At 37.4% G+C, this 26,884-nt stretch overlaps 1 protein-coding gene across 1 annotated transcript in view; it reads right to left on the bottom strand.

Annotated features, from left to right (window-relative positions):
* Task7 (TWIK-related acid-sensitive K[+] channel 7) overlaps positions 1–26,884 on the bottom strand; it is a 78,384-nt gene that overhangs the window by 16,929 nt on the left and 34,571 nt on the right. The window contains exon 3 of the mRNA XM_067766648.1: positions 13,194–13,594. Within this exon, the coding sequence (XP_067622749.1) occupies positions 13,194–13,594 (401 nt within the window). The remainder of the gene's footprint in view (positions 1–13,193; positions 13,595–26,884) is intronic.

Raw genomic sequence — 26,884 nt, 5'->3', positions numbered from 1 at the left:
ATAAAACTCTCGATTTTTACCCTCAATGCGTCATAACTGTTCCGCTCGTACTCTGGAATAGTCTGTAAGATTTCGGCAGCTGGTCCTTTCAATGCTACGAAGAGTGCAGCAACTTTATCTTCAGCATTCCAGTTGTTCACTGTTGCGGTCTTCTCAAATTGTAGCTTAAAGACCTGGAAAGGAACAAAACCGTAAAAGGATGGTGTTTTTACCTTTGGATTACTCGTTGAAACTGCTGGGCGATTTAGTTGCAACTGCGCGATACGTCCTCTCAAAGCATTCACCTCGGCCTCGATTTTTTCTTCAAACTGTAAAATTTTTGTATCTTGCGTCTCCAACTTTAAGGAAATACGTCCTTCTTGCTCTTCCAGTTGAGCAGAGATCTGCGATGATATCTGTGCTGAAATTTGCGCCGACATTTCGGATATACGCGTTTCTTGTGCTACAATCTTCGATGTTATTTCAGATGACATTTCTGCAATACGTGTCTCCTGTGATTCCATCTTGGATGTTATACGGTTCTCCTGGGATTCCAGTTGTGATGCCATACATGTCTTCTGTTCTTCCAGTTGAGATGACATTTGCGACGACATTGATGTTACTGTCGATGTTTGTGCAGATATTGCAGCCAATATCATGTTCAAGTCTGTGCTCGTAACTGTCTGCGATGTTTCCTTTTTTTCTTCAATTGTTGTTATCTCCTCGCCGTCAAGAGGAAAGACATACTCTTCCACGTTAATTCCTTCTGCTTCCATTGCCTCTCGTAGTCGTGCCTGAAGTTCGAGTTTAATGCCGCTTGTATTCAATCCACGGCTCTCCGACTCCTTCTTCAGTTGCTTGATCTTCAATTCAGTGAACTTTGTCATGTCCAAGTTGTATTCAAAATCTTCGGAATTTATTCAACAATCCAACTTCTGACACCAATTGTAACGAATTTACTGCAATTCCACTTATTTCAAATTATCTGCTAACGTTTGTATCGCTAAACTGTTGAATAAATAACTCCTCTTTTCAATAATGCAAAATGGCCTTTAATAAAGTACTTCACAATAACGTATTTCACAATAACACTACTATTGCTCGCCAGGTGGCTTCTTAAATCAAACTGATTGTCGCGCCTCTACTGTTGCTGCCTTTTATAGTGTTTGGTTTCCTCGTTGAAATTTCGAGGCGGTTCTGTTCTAGAATGTACTAGTTGGTTATCTGCTATAAGTTTCTCAGCTATAACTACAGATGCACAATATTTATAGCTTCTCTCACAGCTCATGCGCGTGTGTTTGTGCGTTGCTTCTTCGCTGCGTGTACGTACATATGTGTAGACATAATTATTGAATTATTGATGTGAATACACGTGACTGCTTAGCATCGGCTTAGAGATGACAGTACCCCTTAGTGTTGCTAATATTCGTTACAATATGTAGAATTTTCAAATTTGCATTTTTCTGGTTTTTTTATATTTTTCATAAATTATTGAAAATAAATAATTTTTGAAATGGTTTGAAAATGCTCAACAATTTTTCAGTACAACAAAATTGGTTGCATTCATGATGAAATGGCATGGAATGGCTTAAAAAAATATTCGACGGGTGCATAACTCTGAATCATGTACCGCACTCTTGGAGATCTGCTCGTGTAGCAGTAGTTTCCTACCAAAGGCGGGGAAGATCGGTCTGACGTATCCTAAAGACTACAGGCCCAGTAGCTTAACATAATTTCTGCTCAAAACCTTTGAGAGGCTGATAGATGCGTACATAAGGTCCAACGTAGATGAAAAATTGCTCTCCACAACACAACATGCATACAAGGTAGACACTGTACTGCATAGGGTGGTGATAAATATAGATAAAGCCTTGGAATATAAGGAGTATTCTCTAACAGTCTTCTTAGACATTGTCGGAGCTTTCAACAATGTTTATAAAAGGGCGATCATGGATGGTCTTAATTACATTAAAGTACATCCAGCCATAACCAGATAGATCGGCTTCATGTTAAATTGCAGGAAGATTACCTCGCAATAAGGATTGTATGAGGTCACGAAATCAGTGGACAGGGGAACGCCGCAGGGTGGGGTGCTATCACCTCTGCTTTGCACTTTAGGAGAAGTTGTTTTGCCTTACTCTGATAGGCTTCCTCTAGCCCCTGCGTGTCATTTGAAAGATCAGTATTACTAGATGAAACGCGTTCCTGGAGCTGTTCACAGTTAATAACTACTTCAGCCTCTTGGCATCTTCCCAAAATAGCTCCTTTGGTCAGTTTGAGAGATGACTTGAACTCATTGAGTACTCTTACCGGAATACGTCCATTTTGTTTTGCCAGGGTTTTTCCTACAAGCATGTTCAGTGCTGATTTGTTTGCTGCTTCGACAACTCACAATTTGTTTGTCCCACAATCTCCACCAACCTTTGCCCAAATGACTGCGACTGGATTTTGGTGGTATTTGCTGACTCTCTTCCACCAGCACTCGTTTACTGCTGTAGCCTCTCTCGTAGCCGAAATTAAGTGGCACATCCATGTTCTTATATCTCATCGTCTTGCTTTGCATATCGATCTTGATGCCTTGGTCGATTGAGAAGTCCACTCCAATTATGATTTCATCAACAATCTCTGTCACTATAAAATTGTGTAGTACCGTGACGTTCCCAATTGCTACTTCACATGCTACTTCTCCAATTACCTGGGTGTCCTCTCCCGTCGCTGTACGTAATCTTGCTCCAAGCAATGGTCTTATCTTCTTGTTGACTAAATCTGATCGAATGATGGAATGGGATGCACCCGTATCTACAGTCAATAAACGTTCCTTTCCATCCACCTGCCCTCCGAAAGTAAGATTGCTTGACCTTCTTCCAATTTGCGAGATAGAGATTATGGGGCATTCAATTGAGGGAGCCAGCTGTCGCCCCTTGCGGCTGACTCGCTTTAGTTTAACGATTGAGTGGATTTGGAGACTTGCTCATCTCCTTCAGCTCTGCGTTTACGGCCACCCACATTGCTGGAACTGTTAGGATTGGTACTGCAATAACGTGCAATGTGCCCTGGCTTTCCACATTTAAAGCATTTGACGGTACCATCGCTTTTCTGCTGCGTTCTTTTTAATGCTTCCAAAATTGTGTCTACCCAGTCTGGCCTTTCCACTTCCACGCGATGAGCTTTGTATGCCTCACCCTGCGGTATGCTTACTCAAAAGTGACGCTGGTTCCTGAGTCAGTGCGTGGGATACCGTTTCTGCGAATGTGGGTTTTGGGTTTGAATATGTCGCTCGCTTCGTTTCGACGTCCCGTATGTTATTTATAAAACTCTGGATTTTTACCCTCTCGGTGTATTCCACGGGTGCGTCCGCATTTGCCAAATGAGCCAACCTTTCAACATCCGAAGCAAACTCTTGCAAAGGCTCATTAGCTTTTTGGAAACGGTTTTGCAATTCTTTTTGATATATATGTATCTTGTGTTCGCTTCCGTATCGCCGTTCTACAGCAGCCATCAATGTGTCATAACTGTTCCGTTCGTACTCTGGAATAGTCTGTAAGATTTCGGCAGCTGGTCCTTTCAATGCTACGAAGAGTGCAGCAACTTTATTTTCAGCATTCCAGTTGTTCACTGTTGCGGTCATCTCAAATTGTAGCTTAAAGACCTGGAAAGCAACAGAACCGTCAAAGGATGGTGTTTTTACCTTTGGATTACTCGTTGAAACTGGTGGGCGATTTAGTTGCAACTGCTCGATACGTCCTCTCAAAGCATTCACCTCGGCCTCGATTTTTTCTTCAAACTGTAAAATTTTGTATCTTACGCCTCCAACTTTGAGGAAATACATCCTTCTTGCTCTTCCAGTTGAGCAGAGATCTGCGATGATATCTGTGCTGAAATTTGCGCCGACATTTCGGATATACGCGTTTCTTGTGCTTCAATCTTCGATGTTATTTCAGATGACATTTCTGCAATACGTGTCTCATGTGATTCCATCTTGGATGCCATATATGTCTTCTGTTCTTCCATCTTGGATGTTATACGGTTCTTCTGGGATTCCAGTTGGGATACCATATACGTCTTCTGTTCTTCCAGTTGTGATGCCATACATGTTTCTGTTCTTCCAGTTGAGATGACATTTGCGACGACATTGATGTTACTGTCGATGTTTGTGCAGATATTGCAGCCAATATCATGTTCAAATCTGTGCTCGTAACTGTCTGCGATGTTTCATTTTTTCTCTTGTCTCCTCGCCATCAAGAGGAAAGACATTCGTACCAAGGATAATTTTCTCATGGAACCTTCCTTAACCCAAAAATAATGAGGAAAAGAGTCTTCAAAATTTTCACTTTGTTCTTTTGTTGTTATTATGTCTTGGGTTTAAATAATATTTTATAAATTGCAGAAAAAAACTTATTTTTTCGAGTTTTCAGGACTGACTTTTAATTAAGCCTCAAAGTTATGCAAAGAGGATAAATATAATAAGAGCCACCAGTCTGCTACGAGTGGCGAGTAACTCGCTGGAAATCAAAAAATGTATGCCGAATGTTTTCTAAGAGGGACATTTTTGAATTGTCTCGCATTTATCCATGCGGTGAAGTCACCTTGTGCAGCTGTACATTTTGGAAAGAGAGTTAATAATTAATTAAGTACAGTCGGAAAAATAAACGCAAATACCCTACGAAAATGCATAGAAGACATTTTATGCACATCTTGCCCAAAAAAAAAACCAGCGACTACCTCTTAGAAAACATAGAGCAAATGGCTGCGAATAACAAGTGACGTCTCTTATCATAATTTATCCTCTTTGGTTATGTGTCATGCAGAGATCAACCAGTTGAAAAAAAATTCTTCGATTTTCTTTGGTTTTTTGGACTGAATTTTTAGATCGTGTATTTCCCTAGTCTCTTCCTTCAAGGCACCAGAGGATTTTCTGGCATTTCTTCCAAACTTTAAGTCAACTGACAGTCGAAGTTTATTGCCAACAGTTCCCTGGGCGGGAGTTTAGCCAATATTCTCATACACTGCCGATCTGTGGGCCATCAAGAATAAGGATATGTGTGTGTCCCACCCCTTATGGAGCTTGCCAACTACGTTTCGTAAGTGCTCTTCTAAGGTTCTATTGAATCGTTCCACCATGCAATACAGTTATTCGAATACCCAATGTCTTACACATTTCCTGGAACAAAGCTGATTCAAAATCCTTGGTCAGAATGTAACTCTATTGGTATACCTCTGGTCATCCACCATCAGATATTTGTTTCCGCGGTTGCTAGTAGGAAAAGGACCAGGGACATCCATGGCGATCCTTTCAAATGGTGCCACTGGGTTATATTCCTTTATCTGGTCATGCCTTCATTGCAGTTGGCAATTCACTCTGTGACCGACTGTCGGCTACCACTCCAATTGAACCTCTGCTTTATTTTTTCCAACGTCTTCGTGATTTATAGATGACCCCACTTGGACCCTTATGTAACTCACTGAGAACGTCAGGGATCTTTTTTCTTGGACAACTATCAGTTTCCTTTTACATTGACTATCCTCACTGTCGCATAGGCAATGCATGCACGGATATTAAGTGTAAACTGTTCCATTCTGCCCTATATGACTCAAGAACAGGACTACCTGCTGACATCTCCTCTAAAGTTGGTCATTCGTTTCGTTGGAGCCCATGCATCACATACCCTAGATCTGCACCTTCTTACATACACTTCCATAGTTTCTTCATGTCCCATTTATCAATCCAAATCATTGCCGTCAGCCGCACATCTATTATGTCTTCTTTGGCCTCAGCTTTGGAACAGTGCTTGCATTCTAAATTACATGATCTCCGCGACATTGCATCAGCATTTCCAATGGGTACCACCTTTGCGATGTTCAATAGAGAAGTCATAGTTTTCAATGCTGCATGGTCTGTCCTCACTTGTACTTTACCATGCCAACGGCTCTCTCCGTGTGACGCAGTAGTTCCTCTCTAGCTTTCCAATTAATTGGCTGTAGTTAGCAACTACTTTCTCCTGTCCATCAACCAGTTGCGACAAAACGCATCCTAAAGCATATCCACTCGCATCCGTATCCAGAATAAACGTCGCTCCTGGAATCGGATATGTCAACATTGGGACAGTGCAAAAACGCTTCTTCAATATTTGGAAAGCCACTTCTTGCTTCTTCTTCCATTTAAAAGCTTTATTTTTTCTCGTATGCTCATGGAAGCTGTTGGCTATGTGGGCGAAATCGGCGGTAGTATGTGCACAGCCAAAGAAACTTCTTAGTACATGCTGGATCTGTGGTATTGGCCAATTATTTACAGCTTCGATCTTTTCATTCGTAGTGCAGATGCCCTCCGGCGTTACTTTATGACCCAAATAAATAAATAAATAAATAACTTTCTTCCTTTTTAAACAGTGAACACTTTTTGGGACCTAGTTTCTGATCCGCACCAGTCCCCCACGTTTTTTCTCTGAAATAGTCTTCAAAGGTTCACCAAACATCTCAAACGTAGCTGGTCTATTACATAGTCCAAAAGGCATCACTGTAAATTGCCTTAGCCCTTCTCCGATACTGAAGGCGATTTTCTCCGTGTCTTCTTCCTTCACCTCCACTAGCCTATTTTGAAATCCAGCGTGGAAAGCCATTTTGTACCAGATAGTGTCAAGAGTGTCGGCAATTCTTATCAATGGGTAGCTATCCTTTTTCGTGACGTTATTTAACTTCCATGAACTAGCTGATGGTTCGATAACGCCACTGTCGCTCATTTCTTGTATGATATGACTCACAACTTCCCGCTTGGCCAGGGGAACACTAAGAAGAGCTTGACGGATTGGTATCGCATCACCAGTGTCAATTTGATGTTTGTGATGAGAAGTGGTTTTGCTTTACTCTGATAGTCTTCCTCTGGCCCTTCCATCCATTCAGTGATGCCATCTGAAAGACCAATCTTGCTTGTTGAAATGTTTTCTTGGAGTTGTTCTTAATTAATACCTACTTCACCTCCTTGACATCTTCCCAATATAATTCCTTTGGTAAGCTTGGGTTATGACTTGAATTTATTGAGTACTCTTACCGGATTACGTCCATATTTTTTAGTCATAGCCAGAGCTTTTCCTACAATTATATTTAGTGTTGATTGTTTTGCTACCTTGACAACCCACAATTTGTTTGTCCCATAATCTCTATCAACCTTTGCCTAGATTACTGCCTCCGTCTTGCTTCGATGCCTTGGTCTATTAAGAAGTCCACCCCAATTGTCATTTCATCAATAATCTCCGACAATATAAAATTGTGTAGTAGCGTGACATTACAAATAGTGAACTCACAGACAGAGATTATGGGGCATTCAATTCAAGCCAGCTGTCGCCCCTTGCGGTTGATTGGCTTTACTTTAACGATTGAGTGGATGGGATACCGTTTCAGCAAATGTTGGCTGTCGATTTGCGTATGTAGCTCGCTTAGGTTCGACATCCCGTATGGAATTTACAAAGATCTCAATTTTTACCCTTTCGGTGTATTCCACTCCTGCAAAGTCTCATTCGTTTTTTGGTAGCGGTTTCGCAACTCTATTTGGTATATCTACTTTCTGTGTTCGATTCCGTAACGTAGTTCGACAGCGGCCATTAATGCTTCATAATTGTTTCGTTATCCCTCTTGAATGGTCAATAAGATTTCAGCTGCAGGTCTCTTTAACGCCACAAGCAATTCAGCAATTTTATCATCAGCATTTCAGATGCTCGCTGCTGACGAGTTTTCAAAGTGGATCTTAAATACCTGGAAAAGAACAGAACCATCAAACGTTGGGGGGTGTACCTTCATAGTAGACGTTAAAGTGATCTTTCAAAGCATTCCATCTCGGCCTCAAATTTATCTTGTCGTTCACTTAAAGCTTTCATCTGTGATGAGACCTTTGTTTTCCTCCAGCTTTGATGATATGCGTTCTTCTTGTGCTTTGAGTTGTAATGTTATGCGGGTCTCTTGTTCTTCCAATTGTTCTGAAATCCTGACGGCATGTGTGCTTTCTGTTTATTCAATTGGGCTTCTAGTTGAGATGTCATTTGTGAGGACATTACTGAAATACGCGAGTAGACTTTGAGGACGTATGTGCCGATATTGCAGCTAATATCATGTTCAAGTCTGTGTTCGCCACTGCCTGCAGTGTTTCGTTTTTCTGCTCTATTTTTGTTGTTGTCTCATGGCCATCAAGATGAAAGCATATTCCTTCTGACTCCATGATCTCTAGTTGTCGTGAATGTAGTTCGGACTTTGGTATCCAATCCGGTTTCCAACTTCTTTTGCGGTTGCTGGATCTTCAATTTACTCAACTTGGCCATGTCTTTGTTATCCTCTTAAAGTCTAAAATCTATTTAATTATTCCAATTGAAACGAATTTTTAGGATTCTCGACTATTCCGCAACTTTTGTTATCGGATATTCAGTCAAGCAAATGTTCTTGTACCACACCGAAGAGCGTGGGCTCAAGTCCCGGACAGAGCAACATCAAAATTTAGAAACACGTTTCTACAATTAGAGAAACCTTTCCAAGCGGGGTGACCCCTAGGCAGTGATTTGGCAAACACCCCGAGTGTGTATTTCTGCCATGAAAAGCTTCACAGTGAAAACTCATCTGCCTAGCAGATACCGTTCAGAGTCGGCGTAAAACATATACATAGGTCCCGTTGGAAGTGAAGGTGGGCCTTAATAAATGAAAAAATCGCATGAAACTCCCACAGGGTTTAACTTATTTATTTCTTTCCTTGGACGTTGTGGAAGCGCACTGGCCTTAAGTGGCCCAATAAAACCAGGCTACTCCTGTTCAGCTACAGAAGTGATGCCATCAGCTGAGTGCAATAAATAACAATGAATAGAAAAGAAAACTACATTTATTCTTAAGAGAGGTGAGACCAGTATTTTTTTTTTTCATTGATAAAAGTGAATTCGAGCTATCAAACGTGTTTGAGTGAGAGTTGTAACGATGCATTGCACGCCTCACAAATGGCTTTGAATGGATCGTCCGGCGCAGATTCCAAAAAGCCGCTGTATACTACCTATCCTGACAACTTCTTTGGAAACCCTTTTTTTTGCAATCGTTACAATCAACAAATTAGCAAATTTTTTAGGGTACTAAATATATTGTGGCGAGTAGTACCCGTTCCGATACGTCACAATGACGCCAGGAATAATTGCTAGACAAGAGCAGCAAGGCGAGCTGATAAATAAAAAATAGCCACACACACATATGCATAGTAGAAAACAGAGAATATGAGATGCAGAGATGTACACAGCGATAAAGAGCGCATATTACTCAGCCATATACACACATACATATATGTTCATGTTGAACAGTAGAAGTGTTATTGTGAAGTACTTTAATAAAGGCCATTTTGCATTATTGAATAGTGGAGTTATTTATTCAACAGTTTAGTGATTCGAAAGTTAGTAGAAGGTTGCAAATAAGAGGAATTGCAGTAAATTCGTTACAATTGGTGTCAGAAGAGGAATTGTTGAATAATTTCCGAAGATTTTGAATACAACTTGGACATGGCAAAGTTAAGTCAATTAAGGATCCAGCAACTGAAAAAGGAGTTAGAGAACTGTGGATTGAATACAACCGGCAATAAGATCGAACTTCAGGCACGGCTACTAGCCGTTATGGAGTCGGAAGGAATTAATGTGGACGATGAGGTCTTTCATCCTGATGGGGACGAGACAACAACAAAAATTGAAGAGAAGAACGGGAGTCCGAGTCCAGCCGCCAGCGGCGAGACTAATGCGATATTAGCTTTGTTATCACAGATATCGACGAAAATGGAAACCCAGGAAACACGCATAACAAAAATGTCATCACAAATATCCACAAATATGTCAGCACAGCTCGAAGAACAGAAGACATATATGGCATCCCAACTGGAAGAGCAAAAGACATATATGGCATCGCAACTGGAATCACAGGAGACACGTATAACATCCAAGATGGAAGTACAGGAGGCACGCATTTCATAAATGTCGCAAGTCATCTCAACTGGAAGAACAGAAGACATATATGACATCTCAGTTGGCTGAGCAGTTGAAAGCACAAGAGGCCCGCATATCCTCGCAGCTGGAGGCACAGGAAGCAAAGCTATCATCAAAACTTGAATCGCATGATGCAAAAATCGCACAATTTCAGAAAGAAGTCGATGATTTAAAAGGTCGTATGGAGCAATTACATCTAAATCGCCCGGCTGTTCCAGCGAGCAATCCGAAAGTAAAAACTCCATCTTTTGACGCTTCTGTTCCTTTCCAGGCCTTTAAGCTACAGTTTGAAAAGACCGCAGCGATGAACAACTGGAATGCTGAAGATAAAGTTGCAGCCCTATTCGTAGCACTGAAGGGGCCAGCAGCCGAAATCCTACAGACGATTCCCGAAGGAGAGCGGAACAACTATGAAGCATTGATGGCTGCTGTAGAACGACATACGGAAGCGAACACAGGAAGCAGATATACCAAATGGAGTTACTGAACCGCTTTCAGAGGGCTGGGGAAAGAGTGCAAGAGTTTGCGTCGGATGTTGAAAGGCTGGCACATTTAGCGATTGCGGGCGAACCCGTGGAATACACCGAAAAGGTAAAAGTTCAGAGCTTTATCAATGGAATACGGGATGTCGAAAAAAAGCGAGCGACATACGCAAACCCAAAACCTTCGATTGCAGAAACGGTATCACATGCTCTGATTCAGGAAACATCGTCGCTTCTGTGTAAGCCAGTTTTCAAAGCACGCCATGTGGAAGTAGAAAGGCCAGAGTGGGTAGAAGCAATTTTGGAAGCTTTAAAAGAAACGCAACAGAAGAATAACGGTGCAATCAAATGCTTTAAGAGTGGAAAGCCAGGGCACATTGCACGTCATTGCAGCACCGGTCCTGGTAGTTCCAACTTGGCTGGTCGTAAACGTATAGCTGGAGGAGATAAGCAAGAGCGAGTCAGATGTAAAGATCGAAAACTTGCCTCAGCTATTGAATGTCCCGTGATATCTATTTCACAAATTGGAAGAAACTCGAGCAGTCTTACCGTCAAAGGAAATGTAAATAGCAAGGAGCGTGTACTGACTGTAGATACGGGCGCATCTCATTCCTGAATCCGATCTGATTTGGTCAACAGAAGAGTAAAGCCATTACCTGGAGCAAGGTTGCGTACGGTCACTGGCGAGTATAACCAAGTCCAGGGAGAAGTGATATGTGAAGTCTTAATTGGTAAGGTCACGGTTCTACACAAATTCGTTGTGGCGGAGATTGTTGATGAAGTCATATTGGGAGTGGACTTCTTAGTTGACCATGACATCAGGATCGGCATGCAAAGAAGAAATATGCGCTATAAGAACCAGGATATATCACTTAACTTTAGTTTGGAGAAAGGGTTCAGCAGTAATCGAGTACTGGTGGAGAAGACTCGACAAAGACCACGAAAGTCAAAGGTAAAAGTTGATGGATCGAATGGGCCAAATAAAGCGAAATCAAAAGTACCTGCGAGAGAAACACTGGCATTGACAAAACCAAAGGGACGCACAAAAACGAAGGAAAGAATTTCCCAGAAGGATTGCGAGGGAAGTTTCAAGCCAGGGCGCACTACGGTTGTGAAACGTCGGAACGATACTAATTATGCGAAGATAATCCGTTAAGCGCAAACTCTGCGAAGTAGTTCATTGGCCAAACAACAGTGTGAGGGAACGGTCCAGGGTAATGAGTAGTAAGATGAAACACAGGTACGACAAGAACTATAATTCGGAAGGTTTCTTGGAGGGAGATTTGGTACTGCTATACAACCCTCACCGGCGGAAAGGTGTTCCATCCAAATTTTGGTGCAGTTGGGAAGGCCCGTGCAGAGTTGTGAAGAGGATCAGTGATGTCATCTACCGCATACAAACAATTGGGAAACCACGAAATAGAAGGGTGGTTCATTTGGAGAGGCTAGCAGCGGTTAGATCGAAAGATTTGTCTGATCGGGACGATCAGACTTAGGTGGAGGGCAGTGTGACGAATATTAGTGACACTAAGTGTTACTTTTTTATTTTTATTTTTTTTAAGTGTTACTCACATCACTAGTCTGATGCTAAGTAAATGAAGCCACAACACCAATAAAGCAGGCAGTCACTTGTATCTACATAAACGAATCAATCATTATGTCTACACATATGTACGTACACGCAGCGGAGAGAGACGCACAAACACATGCATATATCTTATCTGAGATACTCCCAAAAGTAGGCAATCGTCTGTGGAAGTATCACTCACATATACACGTGCACGGACTATGCGAGAAGCTATAAAAATCGTGCATCTGTAGTTATAGCTGAGAAATTTATAGCTGGTAAACAAATAGCAAATTCTAGCAATAGAAACGCCTAGAAATATGTCAACGAGGAAACCTAAGAGTATAAAAGCAGCAGCTGAGGCACGACGAATCAGTTTGATTTAAGCACGCTATCTGTTGAGCAGTAGAAGTGTTATTGTGAAGTACTTTAATAAAGGCCATTTTGCATTATTGAATATTGGAGTTATTTATTCAACAGTTTAATGATTCGAACGTTAGTAGAAGGTTGCAATAAGAGGAATTGCAGTAAACTCGTTACAATACATACATCCTAAGCCATCGCCATTAAAAATAGTCAGCTAAGTACATGCAAATAGTCGATTATTCAAACAACACTGGGTGTTATGCTTAAAATCAGTCGAGTTACGGACTGGGTTGGACTAGATTTAAGCCGACCACTTCGGTCAATTAAATCACGTTTTGATGCTTAGCTTATAGCGTTTTCATTTCTGCAAATAATGTCGCCCTGTTGGTTTTTCTCAGCTCTCTCGTGAGTTTGAGTGCTTCTTTCACAAAACATCTTCCACCGAGTAAGAAAAGGGGTCTCATTACCTACAAATAGATCTATTTCGCATAGCGCTAGGTGGCTTAGTTCAAAAGTTAGTATAAAAGACTGCAGCATGAGGGTAACATTTTTTTTTCAGAAAAGAAAACACCATTAGTTTAAGCGGTTAAAGTGGCAGGGCAACTGTAACTGGAGTTTAAACTAACACTTAAAAACCGAGTCGTATGTGAATATTATGAAAAGAACCTTCATTTCAATACGCATACGCTGCTGTTATAAGTAGTTGACATTGCTGCCTGCATAAACAGACTGCGTTTGGGTATACTTGGCAAGTTCACACCTTACACATGTACATACATAAATATGAATATGGGTTTTGAGTTTTTTCATTACATTGTCATAAAGCGTAGCACCAGGAGATTAATACTAGCGGCGACAACTGCAAGGCCAAATAATATAAACACCAAACTTAGCGCCACATAGCCGGGTTTATTGATCAGCGCCTGATCGTTTTGCAACGCCACATAGTCACCGAATCCGATGGTTGTGAGCGTCACAAAACAGTAATAGAAACTGTCGAAATAACTCCAGCCCTCGTAGCGTGAAAAGACGGCCGCACCTGTTGTAATAATTATGGATGAAAGCATGCCTGTAGCCAGCATTAGATTCATTTCCGTTGCTTCAGTTTGCGTGCAGTGCATATAACGCTTCGCCCGACGTATTATTACCGAAGCGAATTTGTTTAAGCGTTCTCCAATCGACTGGAACATGACTAGGCCCAGAGGAATACCCACCTGCAAAGATTTATATAACTTAAATATGTTCGCTTTTGTAAATTTGAAATATATAGATATGAATGTATGTATACACATTTATATACCCCACCTGCCAGGATTTATATAAATTAAATATGTTCGCTTTTGTAAGTTTGAAATATGTACATCTGAATGTATGTATACAAATTTATATAGTATATATAGTTGCTCCGAACTTGACCCCATTGCAAACATACGTCATAGTTTCTTTTCCACAATTCGGTCTTAAAACATTGGCAGGCTGGTCAGCTTCTACAGCGCCCTACTATGTAGCTCAGTGGTTTGCACGCGGCGATTGCGCGGTATTCGAACAAAGCCTTGTCGGTAAATACCAATCGAAACTTGGGGATCTGAAGAAAGGGCAGCTGAAACAATCCCATTAGAGGAAGGGACATCCCATGTGCATGCCCCCAAGCGGGTTAGGGGGTTAGAATATACCCGCGGTAGGTATGAGTCGTAAGAGGTGACTAAATTACCAGATTCAAGGGGTTGTGTAGCGCTACCTTTTCAGATTGCCAGCACAATATATAGCTTCTCCAAACTCAATTGTCAACCTCACCTATCCGTGGTGAATCCTGTTTCATTAAGAGCCGAGGCTCTGGCGACCCCGAACTCCTCATGGATCTATGGGGTGGGAGGGCGGAATGGCCTAGAAGGTCGCATGTGGTCATAAAAAATCGTTCCCGAGATGGTCGGGCTTGGTACCGGGACGTACTGGGTCTGCATTAGGCAAAGGACCATCAACTCGATAACACTCCCCAAAACCTTCGGGGAGTGTCCTTATCGCTACAACAACAACATTATAGCCACTTAAACTTTTGCAGTGGTCCTCATCAGTAAATGGTTATCTTTTTATCAGAACCTTTTAGTTGATTTTCATTGGAGTCTGGTTTTATGTAGCCGGTCCCAAGCCCAGCGCACAACCCGTTCAGCGGGGACAGATGACCACTTGTAGCCGTATCTTATGGTGGTCAGACGGTGCCTTAAACCGATTATGTCCAAGCGACCTAGCCAGATTGTCGCCTTCTTACAATAGCTTACCACACGGATGTTCAATGCCTACCCAGAGAAAACTTGCCCGCAAGCGACCGGCCGTAATGAGCTGCTTGAACCGCATGCAAAGCAATCGTTCTGTCAATCCCCTGGTGAATGGCACCTGACTCCATCCTCTACGGAAGTTATACTTGCACACTAAGACATGTGCCCAAAACCTTTTCAAATTGAACGATTTAAGGCTATTCCAACAAACATTTAAATAAGAGAACTATTAGAAAACGAATCGAATTCTAATGTATTTCTCTAAGGTAGAAGGCGATTTGCGAAACTGTTGAGAATTATAGCATTATCGACAAAAAGTTCTCGATATCGGGAAAAGGGTTAGAATTCGAATGGAAATTGGGAAATTCAGCCTACACAATTAAACTTCTCCAAATGCGCTGAGGCTGATTGACTTTGCCGGTGCTCGAAACATGTACATCAAGTACATGGCTGTCCTCCGCCCGAAATACACGCAATCAGATCGATCACGTTGTGATAGACTGATGGCATGCCTCCAGTGATTAAGATTGCCGCGATGCAACCGAAAGAAAATACACTGCCTACAGGGCTACGTTAAAAGCAATAACAAGAGTGTGTGCACGCTACCACCATCGTTAAAAAGGGAAGCAAACCCCTTTTCAGGAAGAAAAAAGCAGAAAGGTAGAAGTGCGAGGATCAACTGCTCTCCACTAGGAATAAAAAGCCCGTAAATTTTACGGCGACAGACGGAAGGTTTCAAGTCTGGGCAAACTCCTGTTATAACGAAAACGGCGACCTTGTAACCGATGCCCAGAGTATTTAGATTATGGAAGGAACACTATCTGCTCTCCTAAATGGGGACAGCGATGTACCGCACAGGGATGATGAACCCGATACCGGAATCGATGATGATATAATTAATGTCCCCCCACCCGATTATGACGAAGTCAGAATAGCAATAACCAGATTAAAAAACAATAAGGCCAGGGCGTTGATGGATTGCCTACGGAGAAATTCAAGTACGGCGGCGAGGAGTTTTAAGGCGCATGCATCAACTTCTTTGCAAAATATGGCCGGAGTAGTGCGTTCCCGACAATTGGAATCGAAGTGTTCTTTTCCCAGTCCACAAGAAAGGGGATCCTGGAAACTGCGCCAACTATCGCGGAATCAGCCTTCTTAATATCGCATATAAAGTCCTGCCAAGTATATTATGCGAAATATTGAAGACCGCCGTGAGTCGGCTGATTGGACCTTATCAGTGCGGCTTCAGACCTGGTAAATCAACCGTCGACCTTATTTTCACAATGCGCCATATCTTGTAAAACCCCGCGAAAAAGAACCGCCTTCGACAGCACGAAAAGCAGCTGCTATATGCCGCTATGTCTGAATTTGGTTTCGCTGCAAAACTTATACGGCTGTACAAAATGACGTTGAACAACACCTCAACAGCTCAGTCAGAATTGGGAAGGACCTCTCCGAGCCTTTCGAAACTAAACGAGGTTTCAGACATGGTGATCTCCTATAGTACAATTTCTTTAATTTGATGCTGGAGAAAATTACACTAGCTGCAGAGCTTAACCGCTCTGGAACAATATGCTTTAAAAACGTGCAATTACAGTCGTATGCTGATGACATTGATATCATCGGCCTGAACACGGCCCGCCGTAAGTTCTGCTTACTCCAGGCTCGAAAAAGAAAGAACGGGTTTGATGGTGAATGAGGAGAAAACTAACTACCTGCTGTCATAGTCAGCGCATTTGCGCCCTGGAAACCACGCTACTTTTGGCAGGCATAATTTCGAAATAGTAAAAGACTTCGTTTATTTGGGAACTAGGATTAACACTAACAACACATCATCAGCTTTGAGATGCAACGAAGAATCACTCTTGCCAATAAATGCCACTTTGGACTAGGGAGGCATTTGAAAAGTAAAGCCCTCTCTCGAAATAAACGAAAATCATGATCTACAAGTCACTTATCGTACCCGTCCTGCTATATGGTGTAGAAGCATTGACCATGACAACAATAGAAATATTTATGGGCTTCTACGCGTTGGCGATGGCGAGTACCGAAGAATATTTAATAATGAGCTGTACGAGCAATTGGCGACAGTTGTCAGAGCGAAGAAGCAACTGGCGCGCCTTGTTGGACTTATGGCCGTTTAAACGGTTGCAATTAAGTAAGTAAGTAAGTAATATTTATGTCATGAAGAAGACGATGTGTACAACTAAGAAATTTGAAATTTTTTCATAATGAAAACGTCAAATTTGTCAGAGACTGCTACACTTTGCAGTGTTTATCACGATAAAAACACCTACGAAATACGACCCTTCTCTCTTCTGGTCAGCCTAGAAGTTTTTTTTTTGAAGTTTTGACGCAATCATGGCGAAACCAGTAACAGATAACTGCCGAAAATCAGCTGATTGGTACTTTTTTAATGTGATTTGACACTTTAACTTCCGGCGAAGTATGATTTTGACATTAGTCCATCGATTTACAAAACCAAGTACATGAAACTTTTATTTATGTTTGTAGGGATGTCACCGTGCTGCACCGTTTGTAGGGATGTCACCGTGCTGCCACCTTGTATGGTTCCGCCATGGGCGCAATTTAAAATTTAAAACTCAATCTCAGTACAAAAGGAAATAAAACAAGTAAGGACGGGAATGTCTTCGGCTGTGCCGAAGACTTCATACCTTTCATGAATGGGGCTAAACAATAATCTTATCCAGTTCGTAATCTCCAAATAATCGGATGTATAAGATAAGAAATATATAGTGAACAGATGTACATACCTAAACGATTTTTAAGATAAATATAAAATAATTTAAAAAAAAACTTTTTAGTTAAACGGTTCTATTGAAAACAATACTTACATGAAATAATAATAATACGAAAAGCTAGAAAATAATTAGGTAGGTCCTAGGTATAGTGTTAACTACTTTGTACTCTTTACTTTAATTTTTAAAATAATTTTAATTGAGTTTTCGTGTTAACTTAAAATTTTGAATAACTTCAAAAAAAAGAAAATTCTAATTAGTTGGAAAATATCTAAACTCAAAAATAAACAAAAATAATATTTTATACTTCAAATAAATAACATAATATTTTTAAAAAATAAATATTTAAATATTTGGTTAACCACCAAATATATTGGCGATCTTACCAACGATCCTGCAATCGAATCAATTAAACCCCAATAAGTTCAAGAACGATATAATTTTCATTTGACAAAAGTGGTGTAGTACTTCCGCGCAACCAATTTTTCTCATCTAGCTGAAAGTAGCTACCAACAGAAGCTCATGCGAAGTTTCAACCGTCTTCAACCGTCATCTTGCCAATATTAAATGCAAAACTTAAAATATAAAAGACACGTGTGGTTCAAGTTATCATGAATTGTTTAACGCAACTTAAAAATATATGAAGAAAAATGAAAACAATCCAGTGTAACTCGTAAACTAGAACATTTTATGCAATACACAAAATTGCTTTGTAACCAAACAACCAGTTATTTATGTACATACAACATTTTTAAGTGCACGAACTGATTTGCGATTTGCGAAAGCAAAAAAATGTTAAAGTAATGAAATTTTTTACAATTTGTGCATTCTACATGTATGAAAGCTATTTGCTCATCAGAGAAATCGATATACATAACTCAATAGACCTTCTAGTCACCAGACTGGCCAGACTTCCAACTACAATCAAAACGAAAATATTTATCAACAATCAAAATTTCTCGAATAACGTAAATGCCATTGCCAATCATCAATCAACTACTTATTAATTTTAATATTTTTTTTATTAAATTTAATTTTATGTAAGTACAATTTTTATTCTAATATTAAATTTAAAATTTTTCAATTATAATTTAAATTAAAATTTTAAACCTTTTAACTTTCAAATTTATTTTAAGATTATTTTTATATTTTAACAATTATTTAAATTTACTTATTTTTTATATAAAATTAAACATTTTATTTAAATTGTTAACTCCCTTTCCAAAAAAAATCTTAAATATTTCCTAATTTTCAAATTTTTCATTTTTTTTTTTTTTCATATGGTTCTACGTTCACCAATACGAACTCGTAAATTTACAAATGCAGAAAATCAAAATATCAACCATACAAATAACATCATGACTCACAATACAACTCAAAATTCTAACATTAATACAACACAAAACAACATCTCTAATACAACACAAAATACTTCAACACAAGATAACTTTACAAATTTTCCTTCTACTAAATCTATTAAATTACCACAATTTTGGCAAGATTGTCCTGATGCCTGGTTTTTGCTTGTTGAAGGACAATTTGAAATTAACAATATCAATGATGATAATTTAAAATTTCAAAATGTTCTAATTACTCTTCAACGAGATACTATATCTAAAATTTTAGATGTTATTAACCCTCCTCCTCTGTTTAATAAATATTATACAATCAAAAAAATTATATGTGAAAGATTTTCTCTTAGCGAAGAAAAACGATTAGAACAATTATTTTCAAAAACTGAACTTGGTGATCGTTCACCATCTGAATTATTCAGATTTATGAAATCACTTATAGGTACTGACTCCATTGTAAGTCAAGAATTACTTTTCAAATTATGGATTCGTAAATTGCCACAAGAAATACAAATCCATTTAACTTCTAGTAACAATCAAAATAAAGATGAAGTAATTATTTTAGCTGACAAACTTTTTGATTTAATCAACAAACGTCATTCTTCCAAATCTCCTGTAGTCTCAAGTATAAATAATAATATTTTAGAACAATGCGTTAAAAATTTAACTGAATTAACCACGGCTATTTTTCAAAATTTAAATAAAATTTCTAATGATATTAATCAATTACAAATCCGTTCAAGATCTAAAGATAGAAATAGATTTAAATCTCGAAATTTTTCAAAATCAAGAAATTTTTCAAACAATCGCAATTTTACTTCACAAACAAATATTTGTTGGTATCACAAAAAATTTAAGAATAACGCTCTTAAATGTATACCCCCATGCAATTTTAATCAAAATCACAATTCAAATTCCGAACAAAATTTAAACTGAAACGATCCATTATGACGGTGACGGATAATGGAACTATTATTAAACCTACTCGTCGCCTATTCATATTTGATAAATTCAATAAACTTAATTTTCTTATCGATACAGGTGCAGTTGTATCAGTTATTCCTTTTTCTAAATTTAAAATTTATAAAAGAAATTCGGATCTTACTTTGACTGCAGCAAACGGTTCTTCAATTGAAACTTTCGGTACAAAACTACTTAAAATTGATTTAGGTTTAAGAAGAGATTTTGAATTTCCATTCATTATTGCGAATATTGATACACCAATTTTAGGAGCAAACTTTTTAGAAAAATTCGGAATTATTGTCAATATTAAAAATAAAGAAATAATGGATTCTACTACAAAAATTAAAGTTACTGGATCTTCTGGATTTTCTGATATTTTCTCACTAAAAATTCCTATTGTCGAAAATAAGTTTTCAAAATTACTTAATGAATTTCCGTCTATTACCTGTGAACCAAATTATACTAAAAAAGTTAAACACCATACGGTTCACAGGATAGAAACAAAAGGTATTTTACCATTTTCGAAACCCAGACGTCTTGATCCAATCAAACTTAAAATTGCTAAAACTGAATTTGAATTTTTAGTTAAAACTGGTATATGCAGACCCTCAAATTCTCCTATTGCATCTCCACTTCATCTCGTTCCTAAAAAAGAACCAAATGATTGGAGACCTTGCGGAGACTATCGAAGACTTAATTTTATTACTACACCAGATCGGTATCCTTTACCACATATTCACGATTTAACAATTGATTTAAAAAACAAACAATTTTTTTCCAAAATTGATCTTGTGCGTGCTTACCACCAAATTCCAATGGCAGAAGAAGACATTCATAAAACTGCAATAACTACCCCTTTTGGAATGTTTGAATTCGTAAGAATGCCTTTCGGTTTACGAAACAGTGCTCAAACTTTCCAACGCTTTATTAATGAAGTATTTTCTGATTTCGATTTTGTATTTACATACATTGATGACATTCTTATTGCCAGTGATAATGAAGATCAACATATAAATCATTTAAAATCAGTTTTCAAAAGACTTGAAGAATATAATTTAAATATCAAACCTTCAAAATGTACTCTCGGTATAAATAAATTAAATTTTTTAAGTTACGAAATTTCAGGCGAAGGTATTAAACCATCTTTAGATAGAATTGAAATCATAACAAATTTTGAAAAACCAATTTCTATAAATAAATTACAAAAATTTTTAGGTATGATAAATTACTATCACAGATATATTAAAATGTTAGCAACAGAACTTAGTCCTCTTCATGACATGTTAACACATGCAATTAAAAACAAACTCAAACAATTAAATTGGACAAATGAAACCACAACAGCTTTCGAAAATGTTAAAAAACTTTTTGCTAAAAATACTTTACTTACACATTTCGACAAAAATAGTACTTTATCATTAGCAGTAGATGCATCAAATGTTGCTATTGGAGCAGTTCTTCAACAAACTAGCAATAACATACTAGAACCCTTAGCTTATTTTTCAAGAAAACTAACTACAACAGAAACTAAATATTCAACATTTGATCGTGAACTTTTGGCAATTTATAATTCAATTAAACATTTTAAACATTTTCTTGAAGGTAGAACTTTTACAATTTATACTGATCATAAACCTTTAATTCATGTTCTAAATTCTAAAGTAGATAGATCTCCTCGTCAACTACGTCATCTTGAATACATTGCTCAATTTACAAATGATATTCAATATATACGTGGAAAAGACAACATAGTTGCCGACACACTTTCCCGTATTCCAGAAATAAATGCAATTTCACCTCAAGATATAAATTTAGAAACTTTATATAAAGAACAACAAACTGATACATTTTTACAAAAAACCATTTCTGATCAAAATTCTAAAAATAATTTAAAGGAAATTCATATTCCAGTTATTAATTTAAATATATGGTGTGATGTTTCTCTACAACCTTTTCGACCTTATGTTCCACATTCTATGAGAATAATTATATTTGACAAAATTCACTCATTATCTCATCCAAGTATAAGAACAACTAGAAAATTAATTCAAAATAAATATTATTGGCCTAACATGCGTAAAGAGATTAACGATTGGACTTCATCTTGCATCAATTGTCAAAAATCCAAAATTTCAAGACATACTAAATCTCCTATCCAAAAAATTCAAATACCATCAGGCCGTTTTGAACATATTCATATGGATATTGTTGGACCTCTTCCAGTTTCAAATGGAAATTGTTATATTTTAACAATTATTGACAGATTTTCACGTTGGCCTGAAGCTTATCCACTTAAAGATATTTCAACAAATACTATAGTAAAAACTTTTATTCAAAATTATATACCACGATTTGGTATACCATTGAATATTACAGTAGATCAAGGTTCACAATTCATCTCAAAATTTTTTACGAAATTAACTAAACTTTTAGGTTCTCATAAAATTCATACATCTCCTTACCATCCCCAAGCAAATGGCATGATAGAGAGATTTCATCGAACTTTAAAAGCAGCAATTATAGCATCAAACGACTCGGTTCATTGGTCTGACATTTTACCATTCATTCTACTTGGTTTACGAACTTCTATTAAAGAAGATTTAAAATGTTCATCTGCTGAACTTGTTTATGGCCAAACACTTAGAATACCTGGTGAATTAATTATTTCAAATAGTAATAAAGAACATGATTTTTCTAATGACGCTCTTCATAAAATAAGAGAATATTTTTCGCTTGTTCGTTCTAAAGTGTTTCATCATAATAAAGAAAATTTTTTCGTTCCTAAACAATTAGAAAATTGTGAGTATGTTTTTGTTAAAGTTCTTCGTAAATCTAATTTAGAATCACCTTATGAAGGACCTTTTAAAGTTATCTCTAAGAAAAATAAAACATTTACAATTCAATACAAAAATACTATTAAAAATATTTCAATTGATTTACTTAAACCAGCAAACATACTTATTAACACTAATTTAAATACAAATACATTAAACAACAAAAAACAAAAAAAGGTTACTTTTAAGATTAATTAATAATTTGTTTGTTTCAAATTTTCTTGGAGGGGGAGTAAATATAGTGTTAACTACTTTGTACTCTTTACTTTAATTTTTAAAATAATTTTAATTGAGTTTTCGTGTTAACTTAAAATTTTGAATAACTTCAAAAAAAAGAAAATTCTAATTAGTTGGAAAATATCTAAACTCAAAAATAAACAAAAATAATATTTTATACTTCAAATAAATAACATAATATTTTTAAAAAATAAATATTTAAATATTTGGTTAACCACCAAATATATTAATATATCAACATTCAAATTGATATTTTAAAAGAATCTTTTATTTTGATTTTAAATATAAAAATTTATTTTTGTTTATTTTTGAGTTTAGATATTTTCCAACTAATTAGAATTTTCTTTTTTTTGAAGTTATTCAAAATTTTAAGTTAACACGAAAACTCAATTAAAATTATTTTAAAAATTAAAGTAAAGAGTACAAAGTAGTTAACACTATACTAGGTACTAGTCATCACACTCCTTATCAATCTAGGGCGTTGATCAGACAATTAAATAAAAGCGTTAGGCGCGTGAAATTTCTAAAAATGTTAGGCGTAGCATAACCTGATAAAGGGTCAGGTGGTTTTAATTATGACTATCAATAGAAATATGACGCGTCCAACGCTTTTATTTAATTGTCTGATCAACGCCCTAGATTGATAAGGAGTGTGATGACTAGTACCTAGGACCTACCTAATTATTTTCTAGCTTTTCGTATTATTATTATTATTTCATGTAAGTATTGTTTTCAATAGAACCGTTTAACTAAAAAAAAAATTTTAATTATTTTATTTTCAAGTTTTTAGTCTTTATTTAATTGCCTATTATTTCTCATTCTATTTAGTTCATTTAGTGACTCATTATTACAAGCACTCTTTCCTGACAATTTGTTACAACCTAAGTCCTCAATACATAATCCTTCCAAAGACTTTACTCGACTCTGCGCCACGTATGCTTGTCCCTCCTCCAACTCCAAAATATTTTGATGTCACTTCTACTGGACTTTATGCAATATTTGTTCCAAATATGAGCCAAATCGGGCATCATAGGTCGCTTTCTATTCATGTATGTATTATGTGTTCCAAATATGGACCAAATCAAATCGGACCACAAATACGATTTTTGTAAATATCTCGATCCTTGCGCCACCTAGCGGCGATTTTTTTGATAGGTCGCTTTCTATTCTTGTATGTATTATGTGTTCCAAACATGAGCCAAGTCGGACCACAAATACGATTTTTGTGAATATCTCGATCCTTGCGCCACCTAGCGGCGCTTTTTTTCATAAGTCGCTTTTTATTCTTGCATGTATTATGTGTTCGAAATATGAGCCAAATCGGACCACAAATACGATTTTTGTGAATATCTCGATCCATGCGCCACCTAGCGGCGATTTTTTTTCACAGGTCGATTTCTATTCTTGCATGTATTATGTGTTCCAAATATAAGTCAAATCAGACCACACATGCGAATTTTGCGAATATCTCGATCCATGCGCCACCTAGCGGCGATTTTTTTTCACAGGTCGATTTCTATTCTCGCATGTATTATGTGTTCCAAATATGAGCCAAATCGGACCACATATGCGAATTTTGCGAATATATCGATCCTTGCGCCACCTATCGGCGATTTTTTTTATTGCATTGTCATCGGGTTCTGAACTATATTCCAAGTTTCAAGCTTGTAGCTTATCGGGAGTTACTTAAATTTCAATTACAAGATTCGTTCACAACGACCGTGCGGCCGTGCATGCGGCCTGCCTGTCAACTCAAGCTAAATAAAACCGTTTAAAAATGGCAAAAAACCCCCTTATCTGAACGATCGGTTGTATGGGATATAAATTATATATAGCTCCGATCGAAATGATTTTTACAGGAAATCTTCTATGATATATTAGAATAAATATCACCAAGTTTAACGTTTTTATATTGGAAATTAAGGGAGAAATTGACAAAAATCTTTCTATCTGAACGATCGGTTGTATGGGATATATACTATATATAGCTCCGATCAAAGTGATTTCTTCAGAAAATCTTCTATGATGTATTAAAATATATATCACCTAGTTTCACGTTTATACTTTCTAAATTAAGGGAGAAATGACCAAAATCGTGTTATCTGAACGATCGGTTGTATGGGAGATATTTGTTATAGTGATCCGATCCTAACGGATCCGACAAATGTCTGATATAATACAAAAATACATCCTTGTGCCAAATTTCATTGAGATATCTCAAAATTTGAGGACTAGTTTGCGTTCAAACATACAGACGGACATGGCTATATCAACTCAGTTCGTCGCCCTGATCAATTCGGTATACTTAATGGTAAGTGTATCTTCCATATTTCTCAACGTTACAAACATCGGACCAAAGTTAATATACCATTTCATGTTCATGAAAGGTATAAGAATAAACGAAGTAAAATATTGAAATTTGTTTTGTTTGAGAAAAAATGGATACATACATATGTATAAGTGCAGTTCAGAAATTTGAAGCTTTTATTGCGGAAAAACGTCACTATTGTCAAAAACGGCCTACCTGGTACAAGGCGAATCCATACCAGGTGGTAGCAAAGCGAATCAACCAATTCGCCGTGCAGAAGAATGTCAAGTCAAAACAAAATTTTAATTGATTTCGATTAACTGACATATTAAAGTACAAGGCTAGATAACAGCATCTGTAGTGGAATTAACTAACTTTTTTAACGACATTTGCCATCGCTTTATTTGCGAATCGATAACTATAACGATTTCGTTATTCAGTAACTATTTTGTATCGATATTGAGTTGTTGAATAAACGGCAAGTAAATTGGCTGCGTTAAAAATCACCAAATTAATATTTCTGGCAATTTTAGTTAAAAAAGAAAATCGGATGTTTAATTAAATACTTTCAGACACGAAAAGTTGCTTTATTTATAAATCAAATGACATTGAAACATAAGAACTTGGCGCATGTTTTACCACAAGATGAAGAATTACTAAGTCCATAGCCAGTGGACATACGCCTTCTTAGAGAACTAGATAAACCATTCCACTTGAATGCGACGGAGTTTCGAAAGCTGTACCGACTAACCCCAGACTTGGCTCATGATATTATTTCTCAACTTGATGGTCAATTAAGGGGTACAAGAATGACTGTGATATGAACAGAGAAAAAAAGAAATTAATACCGCATTTACTTACCTTTTGTTAAAATATGTGAAAACTTGCACAATAATGACTTTTAAAAGCAGTTAGTATACGGAATTTATTTATTTTTGGCATTCTTTTGTGCTTTTTGTATTTTTTAGGTTTCCTTAAGCTGTGCTGCCACCTTTCTACTATGAAAACGAAATTTAAATGTCATTTATTTCGAGTTGTTAAAACTAAGTTAGTGAATAGTACAATCGATAAGGCAAGCCACAAAATCGTTAATTAAAATCTCGACAAATCGCATCGTTATAAGTTAGTGAATCCCAACTGGTACTGAATTCGCCTTGGCCTGGTAAGTGTTTTATGGGTTACGCGGCGCGCAAGCTTTACATTTGCGAGTTTCAATAAATTTTTTTTTTTTAGTATTTTTACTAGCTTATGCTCGTGGGTTTTAGCCCACGGTTCTATAAAAAAATTAAGCATGCCTGAAAAATATGCAGGCTACGCGTAATTGGCCATGGGTGAAACATGAGTTGGTAAGATTGACTTCTGCTACAGCTAATTACTGTTGTTGTAAGATACATTCATATTTGTAACAGGATTCCCCTCACGTAGGTGAGGTTGACAATTGCGTTGCGGAAGCTCTGAAGCTATTAAAGGTTTGTATTGCGCTCAATCCCTTGAATTCAAGCTAATGACCGTCATTAAGCTCCATTGATAGGGAATTTGAGGCATTTGAAACTGAAAAGGCATATCTATCGAGATCAATAGGATCCTTGGTTTTAAACTTTTTTGTTTTCGAAAGTTTCCGATAAAATGAATTGCTTCAGTGACATTCGTAAAAGTTATGAGATGAAAAGCCTTGTCCAACTGACATTCGTAAAAGTTATGTGATGAAAAGCCTTGTCCCACTACATAAGCGCGGAGAATCCAAGTAATGAAGCATAAATATTATGGGCCCTTTTTTA

The sequence above is a fragment of the Eurosta solidaginis genome, chromosome 2 (assembly GCF_040869045.1).
Source record: "Eurosta solidaginis isolate ZX-2024a chromosome 2, ASM4086904v1, whole genome shotgun sequence".
NCBI classification, from domain to species: domain Eukaryota; kingdom Metazoa; phylum Arthropoda; class Insecta; order Diptera; family Tephritidae; genus Eurosta; species Eurosta solidaginis.
Note: the sequence above shows the minus strand (reverse complement) of the source record. Positions and strands in the feature narration are given on the sequence as shown.